This window comes from Heterocephalus glaber, unplaced genomic scaffold (assembly GCF_053883595.1).
Source record: "Heterocephalus glaber isolate CG9 unplaced genomic scaffold, H.glaber_assembly_v1.0 deba00000546, whole genome shotgun sequence".
Classification (NCBI taxonomy): Eukaryota; Metazoa; Chordata; class Mammalia; order Rodentia; family Bathyergidae; genus Heterocephalus; species Heterocephalus glaber.
In genome coordinates, this window is record NW_028258147.1 from 30234080 (window position 1) to 30247164 (window position 13085).

At 38.8% G+C, this 13085-nt stretch overlaps 1 protein-coding gene across 7 annotated transcripts in view; it reads right to left on the minus strand.

The window, feature by feature from the left end:
- Positions 1-13085, minus strand: part of Dync1i1 (dynein cytoplasmic 1 intermediate chain 1) — a 339717-nt gene that overhangs the window by 116501 nt on the left and 210131 nt on the right. For all 7 annotated transcript variants that reach the window (XM_004862718.4, XM_004862716.4, XM_087204461.1 and 4 more), the window contains 3 exons: positions 10955-11117; positions 8709-8808; positions 765-890 (listed from right to left, as the gene is read on the minus strand). In XM_004862718.4, coding sequence (XP_004862775.2) covers positions 765-890; positions 8709-8808; positions 10955-11117 — 389 coding nt within the window. The remainder of the gene's footprint in view (positions 1-764; positions 891-8708; positions 8809-10954; positions 11118-13085) is intronic.

Here is a 13085-nt window from a genome sequence, read left to right on the forward strand (position 1 = left end):
ATTTGAGGAACTGAAACTTTGAGGTGGAATGTTTGCTTTCCATTTTCCTGTGTGTAATCACAAGATAGGAGCATTAATAAAGGGGTTGCTGCATTGGCCAAGGCTAAGGGCTGTTATTTAGGTAGATTAATGGCAATACAGCAAAGCTGAATGTGTGCAAGTATAGCATAATTTCAGCCTGTAGTGTATCAAACGGAAGACACATGTTGGTAGACACAAAGTGTAAAATATCCAAAACTATCTGATAGTAACTGAATTTGCAAATTAATAACAGCATCTACATTTCTACAATTCAAGAGTCTTTCCCTACTCAGCTCTGAGTATTACTATCTGTAAAACAATATGGCACCCTAAACTTAAAATTGGCAAAATGTGTTGAACTGCATTTGAGAGAGAGAGAAGGGAACTTGAAATGGCAGTCCCCTGAGGATGTCCACGTGGGTGGGCAAGCATATGTTGCCGCTAAGCGGAGGAAGTGGTTCACCACAATTTCTTCATAAGTGAGAGGTCTTTAGAAACTCATCCTCGTGGAGGCTGTTTTAAATAGAATGAAAATGACACACAGTTCCCCATCAGGCTTCCTAACTGTTTGAAGAGGGTTGCCACTTTCCCAAAACATTAGGTTACTGTGGGGGAATTTTCCAAAATTGTCAACAATTCCATTTTTAAACTCAGTTCTTCCTCCCAATGTAAGACAGATGCAGTACAGCACAAACTATATTTGGTCTAGTAGGAAATGTTATTTTTATGATGCTGACTCCTACCTGACAGTGGAAGACGTATTCTGGTGTGGTTTTCTTAAACTTCGTGTTCCAAACCAAGGCCACTCCATCTGGTTCATGGGGTGCATCTTCATTGTTGTTGTAAGAAGCGACCATCAGCTCAGGGTACTAGATGGAAGTGGTCACAAAGGATGCATTATGCTAAGATGATCCCACAAGAAAAACTATCTCGTTCACACATGCACATGCTATGTTACATAGTTTAAATAGCGCTTTCTTGTTAAATTGTGGCATATTTAATATTAACGTACTGCCTCCATCTATTGTGTTATAGTCAGGGTTTGCAATGAAATACATTTAATAAAGGATACATAATTTACAGGATTATTTTATAACATTCACCCAAAAAGTCAAATGCAGAGGAGTGCAAGAGATCTGTTGGCACTAGAGACCCAAAGAATCCAGCCATGGGCCTGGATCCCATAGCAACGTCCAATGCAAGTCCAGCTGAAGGCCTAGAGCCCATGGCAACGTCCTCCATGAGTCCAGCCAGAGCCTAGAGCCCACAGCGATGTCTCATGCTTGCCAGTATCAAGGATCAGCACCAGGAAGGCCCGAAGGCCAGGGGTAGAAGCTAGAAAGTCTGTGCCAGTAGGGTGAAGGATCTGTGCTACCAGGCTGAGAGATCTGCACTGAAGCCAGGAAGTGGTACTCACAATGAAGACCAGAGCTCCCCTGAAAAGAAAATAGCAGCCATTCCCAGCAATGGTGAGGACCCAAGCTCTTCTGATGATGAGAACAGCCGAATTCACATCAGGAAAACCAGCCGTGGCAAACTTCTCTAGGAAAATCAACAGCATGCAATCTTCCCCTTCAGTTCACCTTTTATGCCATTAGCAACAATTCTCAAGCCCAGAACCATGCTGACTCAGTTCAGCTAGGCGTTCTAAGTTGACTGTTAGCTTATCCACCACATATTGCAAACTGGCTTCTGCCTCCACTCCATGTATGGTTGTATGGTCACTAATAACTCCCAAACTGCAAACACTGCTTATTTCTTGGTAGCCGCTAACACTTTGGATTACTCCTTTTTTCTCCTATATTAGTTTCCATTGTATCTTTCTCTCTTAATGTTCTTTCCTGACCATTACTTTTTTTAGCTCCCATAGGTTCTACTTTTGCTACAGATATTCCAAGGTAACCTGTTCTCTTACCTCTTTTTTTCTGTCTACACATTGTCTCATCTACTGCAATGACTTCAAAAAGCATAATATGCAGATACTTTTCAAATATTACTCTAGGCTTGACCTTTCTTTGAGTAACAGTTCCTAAAAACTGTCTGCTGACTGGAGAATCACACAGGGATTTCCATAAATATGTCAGATGCAATATATAGAGAAATATTGCCATATATAATATATAGAGAAAAAACTGCCACACTGCTCTTTCAAGACTCTATGTTAGTGAAAGGCTAGTCAGGTCAGATGTTCTATTTTCATTTTTCACTCTTTCCTCTCTCTTGTCACCATATACAATGTGTCATTGCTCCTTCCATACCACATTTTCATTCATTCTTAAGGTAAGATCCTCTTAAATTAACCTCTAGTATGCTAAAATCACAGATTTCCTAGTTTCCTGCATCCAGGCTTGCCAGCTCTATCCTCCATGCCATTTTTTGTCAGACAACTTTACAAACCATATATTTGGCTAAATCACCTTCAGTTTAAAATACTTTGATGGTTCATTACTTTCAAGGAAAATCCAAGTCATGTAAGATCCTTCACCATCTATCTTTTCCATTTTCCCTGCTTAATCACATTCTTCTTCCCTTACCCCTCAACACTCTATGACTCAACCTCACTGGGTGGTTTTGAGGGACACAGAAGCAGACTCTGTACCCATGAATCAGACTCATTCTCACTTCTGTGCGGTTCACATCATGAACTCATTCTTTAAGACTCAGTGTAGGCATCAAGTCCTTCAGACAATCCTAACCATCTACCCTGCTTCTCTGATTCTTAGTACTGTTAGTATTATGTGCTTCCCCACTAGACCACATCCACTTGTATGTATTGTGATGTTTTTCCCACCTATATTTTTCACTAGATAGTAAGCTCTTTGAGTTTAGAGACTAGTTTTTATTGACCTAACTAAAAACACCTAGCCTATGGTAAAATTGGGCCAAAATCAGTTGAGATAATTTAATTTTTTTTTACGTTAGTAACTCCCTTCAGTTTAGCAATTCTGCACTCAGCAAAAATATTTAATCCTTTTTTATCAAACAATAATAACTGTTAAAGGCTTAATTGCAAGAAGCACAACCAATAAAAAACAAGGAGGACTCTGTAGTACGCTAAGTATTGGAAATACCTACTCACTCTGTATGAACTCTGGCCTGAGTGTTATTAAGTAAATGCAGGATGAATCTCATAGGAGATATTTATAAGGCAGAACACAGTTCATGAAAATGTCCTTCTTACCTGGGAGTCTCATAGGTAGCCTCATGATTGTTCCTGATCTTATTGCTTCTCATAGACAATTTAATGTTTTTCTCATTTTTACTAGGCTGTCTATATTTAAACAGATTAGCCTTACAAATGTGAACAATAACTACCCTCCCATGAAACATAACTAAATCTAAGTCTTCCATAAGGTTTTATTCATTCTTTAACCTGCCTCAGTTAAGGAAGCTGCAGAGTTACAACTTGTGGGTTGATACTTGTGGGTTGATCTTTGCAAGCATACAAAGATGCACACATATGTGGCAACCACAGGATATAATCATTCTTTATGAGAAAACACTCCTTAGTGGATGAATCAAAGCCTATTAAGAAAGGCCTTTGATTCAAGTCCCATTCAATGAAATCAACATCCAGATAAACACAGAAGTCTCTCCAGACTGTCCATCTGAAGTTTTACTGTGTCACATGGGAAACAACAACTCTATAAATACCAGCGCCACTCCCAGGGGCCCAGGAGCAGCCAGATGTGTCTGGAATAATATCCCACAGCTGCACATCTGGCTCCCATCGTCGGCACCCAGTTGCAGCTTTTGTTTTTTCCATTTGAAAATATTTTAAATTATTTGGCTTTCAAACTGCTTTAGAAAATGGGAGTGCTTTAGTAAAATACTAGTAAAATGCATTCAACATAATTTTGATAATTGGTATTACAAGGCCAAGAGATAGTGATTTAAATTTTATATCATGTAAGATTTTGTGATTCCAAAGTATCTTCTGGTATATCTTTTTCCACTGTTTGTTGTTTGAGCATGACTAGTTATATTTTCTTATTCACCAATACAAAGCCTCTAAACAAATATTTTAATGTGTTGTTTAAAATTATGATTTTGAACAATTATGAAATTTGTGATTATCTAATTACTCTAGGGATTGATTATCTAATATTTAATTAAAGGGGAATTTTACTAAGAAATTATCAGCTGTGCTCTCCTGTCAGGTATGTCCTTAAAGGAAAATGAAGTCTAATAGTCCACAGAAAGGACAAAAACTAGCGTGTTTCAAGTGCTGAGTATGTGCCAGACACTGAGTTGGGTGATACGTGAACTCACTTGTTTCTTGCAACCTCTAAAGTAGGCAATGGTTTGCTCACTTCTACAGACAAAGAAAGCAAGAGACTTTGGTAACTTGTTCCAAGTTATATTACTAAGAAGTGATGAAGTAAGGATCACTCCTAAATTCTGTTGGCCTTCAAAGGCTGCTTCCGTTCCTGTTCACTGTGGTATGTGTGAAATGCTGCCTATACTGTACATACATAAAACACTGTGCCAGTTAAGAAGCAGGAAAAAGATAGTCACAATAACATGCTTTGCTCTCTAAGAACTCAGCCTTGAGTAGAGGGAGATAAGACACATGTAGGAATAGCTTCAACCCAACCAACAGAGCAGAACAGTGTGTGGTAACAGGGATACATATCTCAGGCTCTCCAGAAGGACAGGTGGGGAGGGAGGATGTGGAAATAGCTCCTCTATTTGGGTGAGGTGTAGCAAGGAGAGAAGTTGGAAAGGACTCGTGAGAAGAAATGAAACAGATTGCCAATTGGGTGTGTAACTGGGACAGAAGAGAGAGGGGATGTGTTAGAGTTGGACCCTAGTTAGAGGAGCAGGTCACTGGGGATGTGACTTCAAAGAGTAGATTTCCTGTCTGGGTCTTTTCCTCTCATTCTGCTTTCTGGTTGTCACAAGGCAAGCAGCTTCTCTCTGCCATGCCCTCTGCCATGATGTTTCTGCTCAAGGGCATTATCACAGAAATCCCTAAGTGCAAGCTAACAATTTTTGATTTTCCTCTGGGGAATAGGAATAGGAGTTATAGTCTGCAATTACTAAAACCCCTGCTACTTACAGTGCTCCGTACTATGTCACATTTATTGAGTACTTCTTATGCATTGGACACTTGAAAAGTTCTCAGTCCTTTAGAAATATTTGCTGATTTAATTTTCACAATAAGCATGTGATCTGAGTATTATCATCATTTTATGGCCAAAAAACTTTAGCCAAGTTAGACAACTTGCCCAAAGTGATATAGAAAGCACGTAAGTAATCTTTACAAAGATTCACCCAATGACAATACTTACTTATGTAATAATGGCACAATGTAGAGACTGGAAGGAGGCAGTCTAGCAAGGATGCTATTTTCAAATACATACAAGAAGTAGAGGGCATGATAGGGTTACTGGTCAAATCCACATGTTAATAGATTTGAATTAGTGCCAGTGGAATCCTTCTGCTATTGTAATTTGCTTGAATTTAGTATTTAAATGAGCTTTCAAAGATTACTCAGGTTTGTGTTTTAGAGGACTTTAGAGTTACTTAAAGGAAGCAATTTACATGTAAGCAGAATATTGCATATACAATAGGAGCAAGATTTGTATGTATCTGAAAAATCTGTCATGTGGTATGTGGATAGCATTATTGACTCACTGTGCTGGACAGTGTTCAATGAATGCCAGACATGACGTTATTCACCAAATGCCCAATTTTTTTCAGGTAATAATGCTTAGATGACAAAGTTACAGCATTACTGCTTAAGAAGCCCAGAAGGTAAAAGTAAAGCTACGTGGAACCCTCATAACTTCTTTCTCTTTCCTTAGATTCATTTTATTCCACTCAGGTGATCCTAGTGAGCAGATCTGCCACCATTAAAGCCTGTGTCTCATTCTTCTTGTTTTTCTTAATGTCCTTAGACTTCATCTAGATCCATTCAGAAAGTCTCTTCATCAATATGCTTGTAAACCTAGTTCTCATGTAGGAGCTGGGGTTCCAATTCCTTTACCTATTTTCTCTTTTTAAAAAATAAACATTATTTTTTTAAATGTTTTTTATCATTAATGCCTTTAATTTCATGAAATATTGTTTCAGTGTGTATAACTTATCATCCCATTATACTTCTTACATTCTGCTCCTCCCTTAGTTCCTTCTTTTGTCTAATAATAGTCTTCTTTCTACTTCTTTGTCCTTTTTCCCTTTTTCTTATACCCCTTATAAAACACATTTTTCAGAATCCAAACTTGTTACCCACAGTGGAGATGGCAGTTTTCACAAAAATGAAGCAAAATAAATGTAGTCTGTACATGGAAGAGTTTCTGCCCTTCCCAGTTTCACTTTCTGCAACACAAATGCCATGCAGGACCTGTTGGAAACAAGACCATGTGTGACAGAGCCTGGCACACACTCAGGTGAGGCAGGAACCAGCCCCACCAATGTTCCAGGCTGCCTCCTGGGGAGCATTATCAGCTGCCCTGGAAGTCGGCCATGGTTTTCTTTGTTGAAGAATGTGTCAGATAAGATTCCTTTGTAATATCTAGACCTTGAACAAATGCACACACTGAGCTAAGAGTTTCCACAGGCTTGATCTGATTTCCATGCAGACACCTGAGTGTGCTCATGGACCATCCACACATTGGAGAAGGAAGCTTGGCAAACCCTGCTTGTTTTAGGATTTGCATGATCACACATTGTGTGCTTTGTTGTTTGGATGTAAAAGGGGTGGCTGAGGCCAGTCCACTTGTAGGGGATTATATTTCTCTTCATTTTTCCTGAAAGACTGAATGGCTCTTTTGTCATCCCTTTTATTGCTTGGCCTAGAACACCACCTATTCCCTTCCATTTGCCTAAATCCCAGCCTTCTGAGAAGTCCTATCTGACCAGAGATTCCAACCTGCACTGAACTCTAGGAGCACTTGCCCCATGTCATTTAGAAACTACAAGATTTCTTGGTTTTGGATGTGGAAGCAGCCTTTGCAGGAGGCAGTGGTTAAGAACATATGCTTCAGAATGTTAAAAGCCTTGGGTTCAAATCTCCATTTTACTGCATCTTATCAGAATGATTTTTAGCAAATCATCCAGCTTCTCTGAGTCTCAGTTTCTTCAACTACAACATAAAAATATTAATAATGGTGTCTCATGTGATTGTTAGGATTGCTATTAAATAAGACAGTTTTCAGAACAGTTAGCACAGTGTTAAGCACGTAAGATGCACACATTAAAAGCTAGCTATTATTTTTAATAAAAGTATATACTACAAGAGATCAGAGATGTGCGACACATAAATGCCCAGGACTAATCCTACCTGCTTCCCTCATTTCTATTATGTCATATGTCATTCAGAACATGGCCGTAGGAATCAGAGTATCTGGGTGCAAATTGTGATCGTACCACAACTAGGCTATGTGCCTTTGTGTATGCTACTTTAAATACTCAGTATTGCATATATTGTTAACTGGTTGAGTTAATATTGTATCATCGAAAGTTCAGGTCACCTTTTAGCTCATTTTCCTGCTTTCACTCTAAATGTCACGCTAGGAGTTTAGACTTTGTCCCTGTAGGCAAGGAGGAAAAGGGAATTTTAATCCAGGGAATGAATTGGTTAGGTTTTTACTTTAGAAGGACTGTTTGGTTAGATAGCCACAGGAAAAAATTTAAGAGGACATACATGGAGTATAGAAGAAAGTATAGTTAGAAAGGAAATAATAGGTACAAGATGATAAATATATGAGCGGGAAAGTAAGTAGTCAATCTTTTTGATGAACTGGGGAGGAACTGCAGCCTGGCATGGCGATGAACACCTGTGACCCCATCACTTTGGGAGGGCAAGGCAGAAGGATCACAAGTTGAGCCCAGCCTGAGTAACTTAGCAAGATCCCATCTCTAAAAAATAAAATAAGACAAAATGTTTAAAAGTTTCAAATGGTAGTGGTGCAGCTCAGTACAAGATCCTGGGTTCAATCTCTAGTACTGTCAAGGAGGTGGGGGTAGTAGTATTGAAGATGAAAGTTGTGCTTAGGCCCTCTGATATATTGTGATGCCTTTAACACAGAGATAATATAAGAGGCAAAAAAAGGATTTGAAATATATGAGAAAAATGAGTTAATGTTTAATTTGAAATTCTGTAGGACACCTGACTGATCTGATGCACAATGTGGAATTCATGAAGGAGACTGGCTATAAATATAAGCAGGCTGTCTATGCTGTGAATTCACAGTGATGGAAAAGCTTTCTCCAAGAGAATATATTTATAAGAAGATAGAGGTTGAGGGCATGACCAGAGAAGCCTCCAAAAAGTCAGAGAACTAGAAGATAGTAGAGTTCATCAGAAAGAGTTCAAAGGAAAAAGATTGTTTCTCTAAGTACGGGAAAGTCAGCTAACCTGGTTAACAATGATATGTCACAGCAAATGATGACCTGAAAATACTCACAAGATTTGCAAAACAGGAAATCAGTTGTAACCTTAATGAGAGCAGTCTGATGGTCTGGCACCCAGCACACAGTAGGTACTCAAATACATATAACTGACTGGAGGCTTCAAAGTAAAACCTCAGTAAAATGAGAAAGAAAACCAATTGGCATAGAGAAGAGAATGTAGGCTAGTACACATATCTAAAGTGGAAAAACAAATCTCTTATTTTTAAAAAATATAAATGCCATGAGCATACAAGCCCAGTTTGTCCCATGCCAGCAAGAATTCTTACCTGGAGAGACCAGTCCATACAAGTGACCACTCGATGCTTAGACCAGTGCTCATCATAAAACTGACGGTTGAAACAGAGATTGGCTCCAGCCTGAACATCCCTGGGAGGGTTTAAACAGCAGAGATAGGTAAGATGCTTCCAAATGGGGCTTTACCTCTTCATTGTCCACATGGGAAAATTAAAATGGCAAACAGATAGCATAGAACACTCTCTGAAGCCAAAACATCAATCTAGAAAACAAGCTCTGATCAGAAATAAATGAAATAACGATGGTCTCCTTTAGGAAAAGTTGACCATATGTTGTCTTAAGCTGCTGTGAGATGTCAAATTTGTCTCAGGTTTCCACCTTGACCAGTCCGGAACCATTTTCCTCCACTAAATTCTCTCCAGTGTAAAGCACTGTTTATTAGAAATCTCTCTGCTATCAGAAGAGCATAGCAACACAGGGAATTTTTTTATATTAATACAACCTTATCTGTTATTAGGGCAGAAATGATATGCATGTTTCTATTTACTTGTGAATTCTGATTGGCTTTACTGCTTGCCTTCTTGCTCAATGGTGAGCAAGAAATAGACCTGGTGGACAGTGGAGAATTCACCACATGTGTTCCAGTTGCTTATCATTCCTGTCATGGACCATAACAGCATTTAGATCTACAATGATGACACTCTGGCCAGTGTTTACTTGGTGAACATTTGACTGGCCTTCATACCACCTTCGAAGAACTCTGTGCTGGGCATAAAATTGCTCCACAAGCCTGGGTGCTTAAATTGAGTTATGCAGATTTTGTGCAAGTAGTGACTGGATCTGTTTTAAAACTATCTAAATTTCTTGAATTCTCATGTGGGAACTCCTGTATTTATCCTTCCTTTGTTCATTTGCATTGCTCTACTGGTTTGTACCACTTAGGCTGGACAACTCTTATTCAGATTTGGTGACTTTCTTTAGACTACTGATTTGTGCTCTGATTAGTTGACCTGTTATCCCTTCTCCTTCCTGATAACCCTTCTTCAGCTGCACCCTTACAATCTCAGAGGTACACACACTTAACTCTTGCCAGGAACCCAACATAATAATTGGCCGGCCATCCAAAAGGGCATAACAACAAAATCAACTGATCCCAGAATAATAGCTTTTAAAACAAAACAAATATTGCAGGGCATAGATATTCAAAATATTGCTGTCTTTTCAAAGCAGTCTAAAGATGTTGCCAAGTTTTGGGAACATTTTTAGAATTCTTATTTGAAATTGTTTTCAGAGCCTCTGATTCATTCTTTTGAGCACCCTCGATGATGACACTGTCCTTTAAGAATGCATTTGAATTCTAGGAATAGTAAAAACATTAATTCTGATGAAAAAAGCAAGTGATCTTACCTTCATATATTGTTCTGGACAAAAGAAGTCTGCCGCTAAAAAATCAGCTGTCTCTTTTTTATAAAGCTTTTAAAGTGTCTCCTATTATCTCATGATGGTGGTTAATGGTTACTGTCTTTTCCCAACAGATGTACTATAGTTACAGAGAAAGACATTTGGGCCCCTTTCTTTTTATTGACTAGTTGTTTGTTTGTTTATCTATAACTATATCATTGCCATATGTATCTCCTAAAAGGTACTAGTTTTACATGACCAAAAAGAGGAAAAATTGTTCTGTCTGTTCATTGTCTCCCACATCAGTGACATTCTCTTACATCTCATGTTTATTTTCCTCGGCTTCCTGTTTGCTTAGACATCAAGAGTAAATAAGTGGATATAAGAAATGCCACCTTTTGCTGCTTATAATAAGCTGTTGATTCAAAGGAAAATGTATGTGACTCTTCCAGTCTCTATCATCTGAACTGTTCCCCAGCTCAAGTTCAAAAACACTTCACAGAGGCACATGATAATTACAAGGAAACTTAAGTTATAACCAAAGCCCATACACAAAGCTGTTAGGCAAGATCAGTCCTGGAATCTCATCCTCTGCTGATATGGTAGACTTTCAGTTTGCCTTGTCAGTGCATAAATGGATTTAGGATCCACAGGTAAAGCCAGGCACAGTGGTGTGTGCTTGTATTCCTGGCACTTGGGAGTGTGAGACTGGAGGATGGCTTGAGCCCAGAAATCCAGGGCCAGCCTGGGCGACATAGAATGACCTGTCTCTTAGCAACAACAACAACAACAACAACAACAACAACAACAACAAAAACCCAAGCACCAAAGATAATTCATCATACTCTATAGTTTTACATGTACATAGGAGACTAACCCATCTTTTTCCTCTAATTCTCTGCCGCTGTAGTCAAAAAAGATGTCAGAGTCCTCGGCCAGTGCTCTTTCAATCACTCGTATTGTTCGATCAAAAAAGATGAGGAATTCTTCTGAATGAAGAATCTGCTGTTTTTCTTCCTCTGTCAGCTCCCTGGGAGGGGCTTTTTATGTAAAAAAAATGGTTAAGAAAGAAAAAAGTCAATTAAAAACTTTTCGGGAAAACTCCAACTCTTAAAAGAGATGGCCTATCAAAGGAGTGATAGGTCACATGAAATGAACCATTGCTAATGTGGACTCTAAATTGTTCTCAAATTTATACCAAAAGCTTTTGCAGATATCCCCACAAAAGAGTCCATGTGTAGCCTAATTACTATTTTGAAGAGTTGAAAATTATTGCAAATGAAAATAAATTTTGTGTTTTTAGTAATCAGTTCTAAATGTAATTTTCTTTATAACTGAACTTTAAAAAGAACAAGAATAGGACATAATAGCATCAATTTATAAAACTATACAATATTAGATACTGTTATGAAGCCACATATATTAAATAATTAGGAACTATCTATGATATGATCCAGATAGTACCTTTATTCTTTCTATTGGATAAATGTATTTTATTTTAGATGGCTAGTTGGTAGGCTGACATTGTTACAAAGCTTCATTAAAAAGCCTAAACATTTTTTTTCCAAATTTGTTTTCATCTACCACTTCTTCTGCCCTTAAACAAACATGGAGCCAAGAAGTGCTTCTATAAAACACCTCACAGTTAATTTTATGCCATTCTTTTTTTTTTTTTTGGTACCGGGGATCAAACTCAGGACTTTGTGCTTGTGCAGCAGGCAGCGGAACCACTGAGCTAAATCCTCGGCCCCTGCCATTCTTTTTTAGTGTGATTAATGTAATCAATCTAAATGTGAAGATGCAAAGTGAGCCAGAGAGATGAAGTAAGTCAGCAATATGTCACAGAGGCTGAAAGTTAGTTCACCTCTGAGTCATGAACTGATTACACAATCCTTTCAGTAGCAGTTTTTGCATAAAGCCATAAGGGAAGGATGAAGAATCTCCCTTCCGCTTGCTGAAAGCCCTAAAGGGCAGAAACTGTCAGGTGAGCTTTTACAGTTCTTGAGGAATCTCAGTTCAACTCCTGTGCAGAGAGCGTTCAATGAACATTTGATTGATTTCTCTTTCAGGTATACAGAAACTCCCAAACTTTAGCGGGCAGGAGGGGAGTCATGCTTTCAAGTCATAGCTGCATCCCCGGTGGAATCACTCACTGGCAGAGTTTCCCAAACACTTCCCTGACCATCTCCATCCTGAAGACCAGTTTCTACCTGGCCATGTGGTCAGAGGAAGCTTTCAGGTATGGCCATTTGCAGCCTAATCTTCTCTAGAAGCGTTATTTGATTTGGTTAATGGTATCTCGAAGGCACTATCCTAAGAAATATGAACTGTAAAGAAGGCCTTCTGCATTGTCAAGGTAGTGGGTCTCAAGCTTTTAACATTCATGACATCTCTTCCCTTTTGGCTTCTGTTTCCCTGCCCCAGACCATGATGCAGGGGTTCTGGAAGGATGTGAGACTCTGTATTTGTTCAAGGAACTAGAAGGATTCTGATGTAGTTGTTTCACACCTTAAGAAACGCTATCTGAGTAAGACCATGATAAAACATGACTCATCAACCACAAGACATGACCTCCAAATACAGACTACACCACAGTTCTCAGCATTCCTAAATATAGCGAGAAATATTTCTTTGCTGCTGAGAGTCCCAGAGCCCTACAATTCCCGTGTACATTGGGACTTTCCCAAAACTCTGTCAACTTCTGCTATGCAGTGTTGCCCAGACACCAGTTTAAGAAATGGTGAGGCCGGCAAAGAGCAGACTCAGACTTTGGCTCAGTACTGGAGAAATAGGCAGGGGTCATAAATACCATGAACTCTGCAAAGCCAACCTAGAATCAAATATTGACTCTGCCATTGCCTGCCTGAGTTTTTAACCCATTAATTGAATCTCTCTGAAGAGCAGGTTTATTTATAAAATGGGGGTAATGACATCTAAACTTTAGTCTTGTATGAGAGTTAAAGATAAATAGTGAGCAAATAAGCTTTCAATAATTACTAGTTAACTAG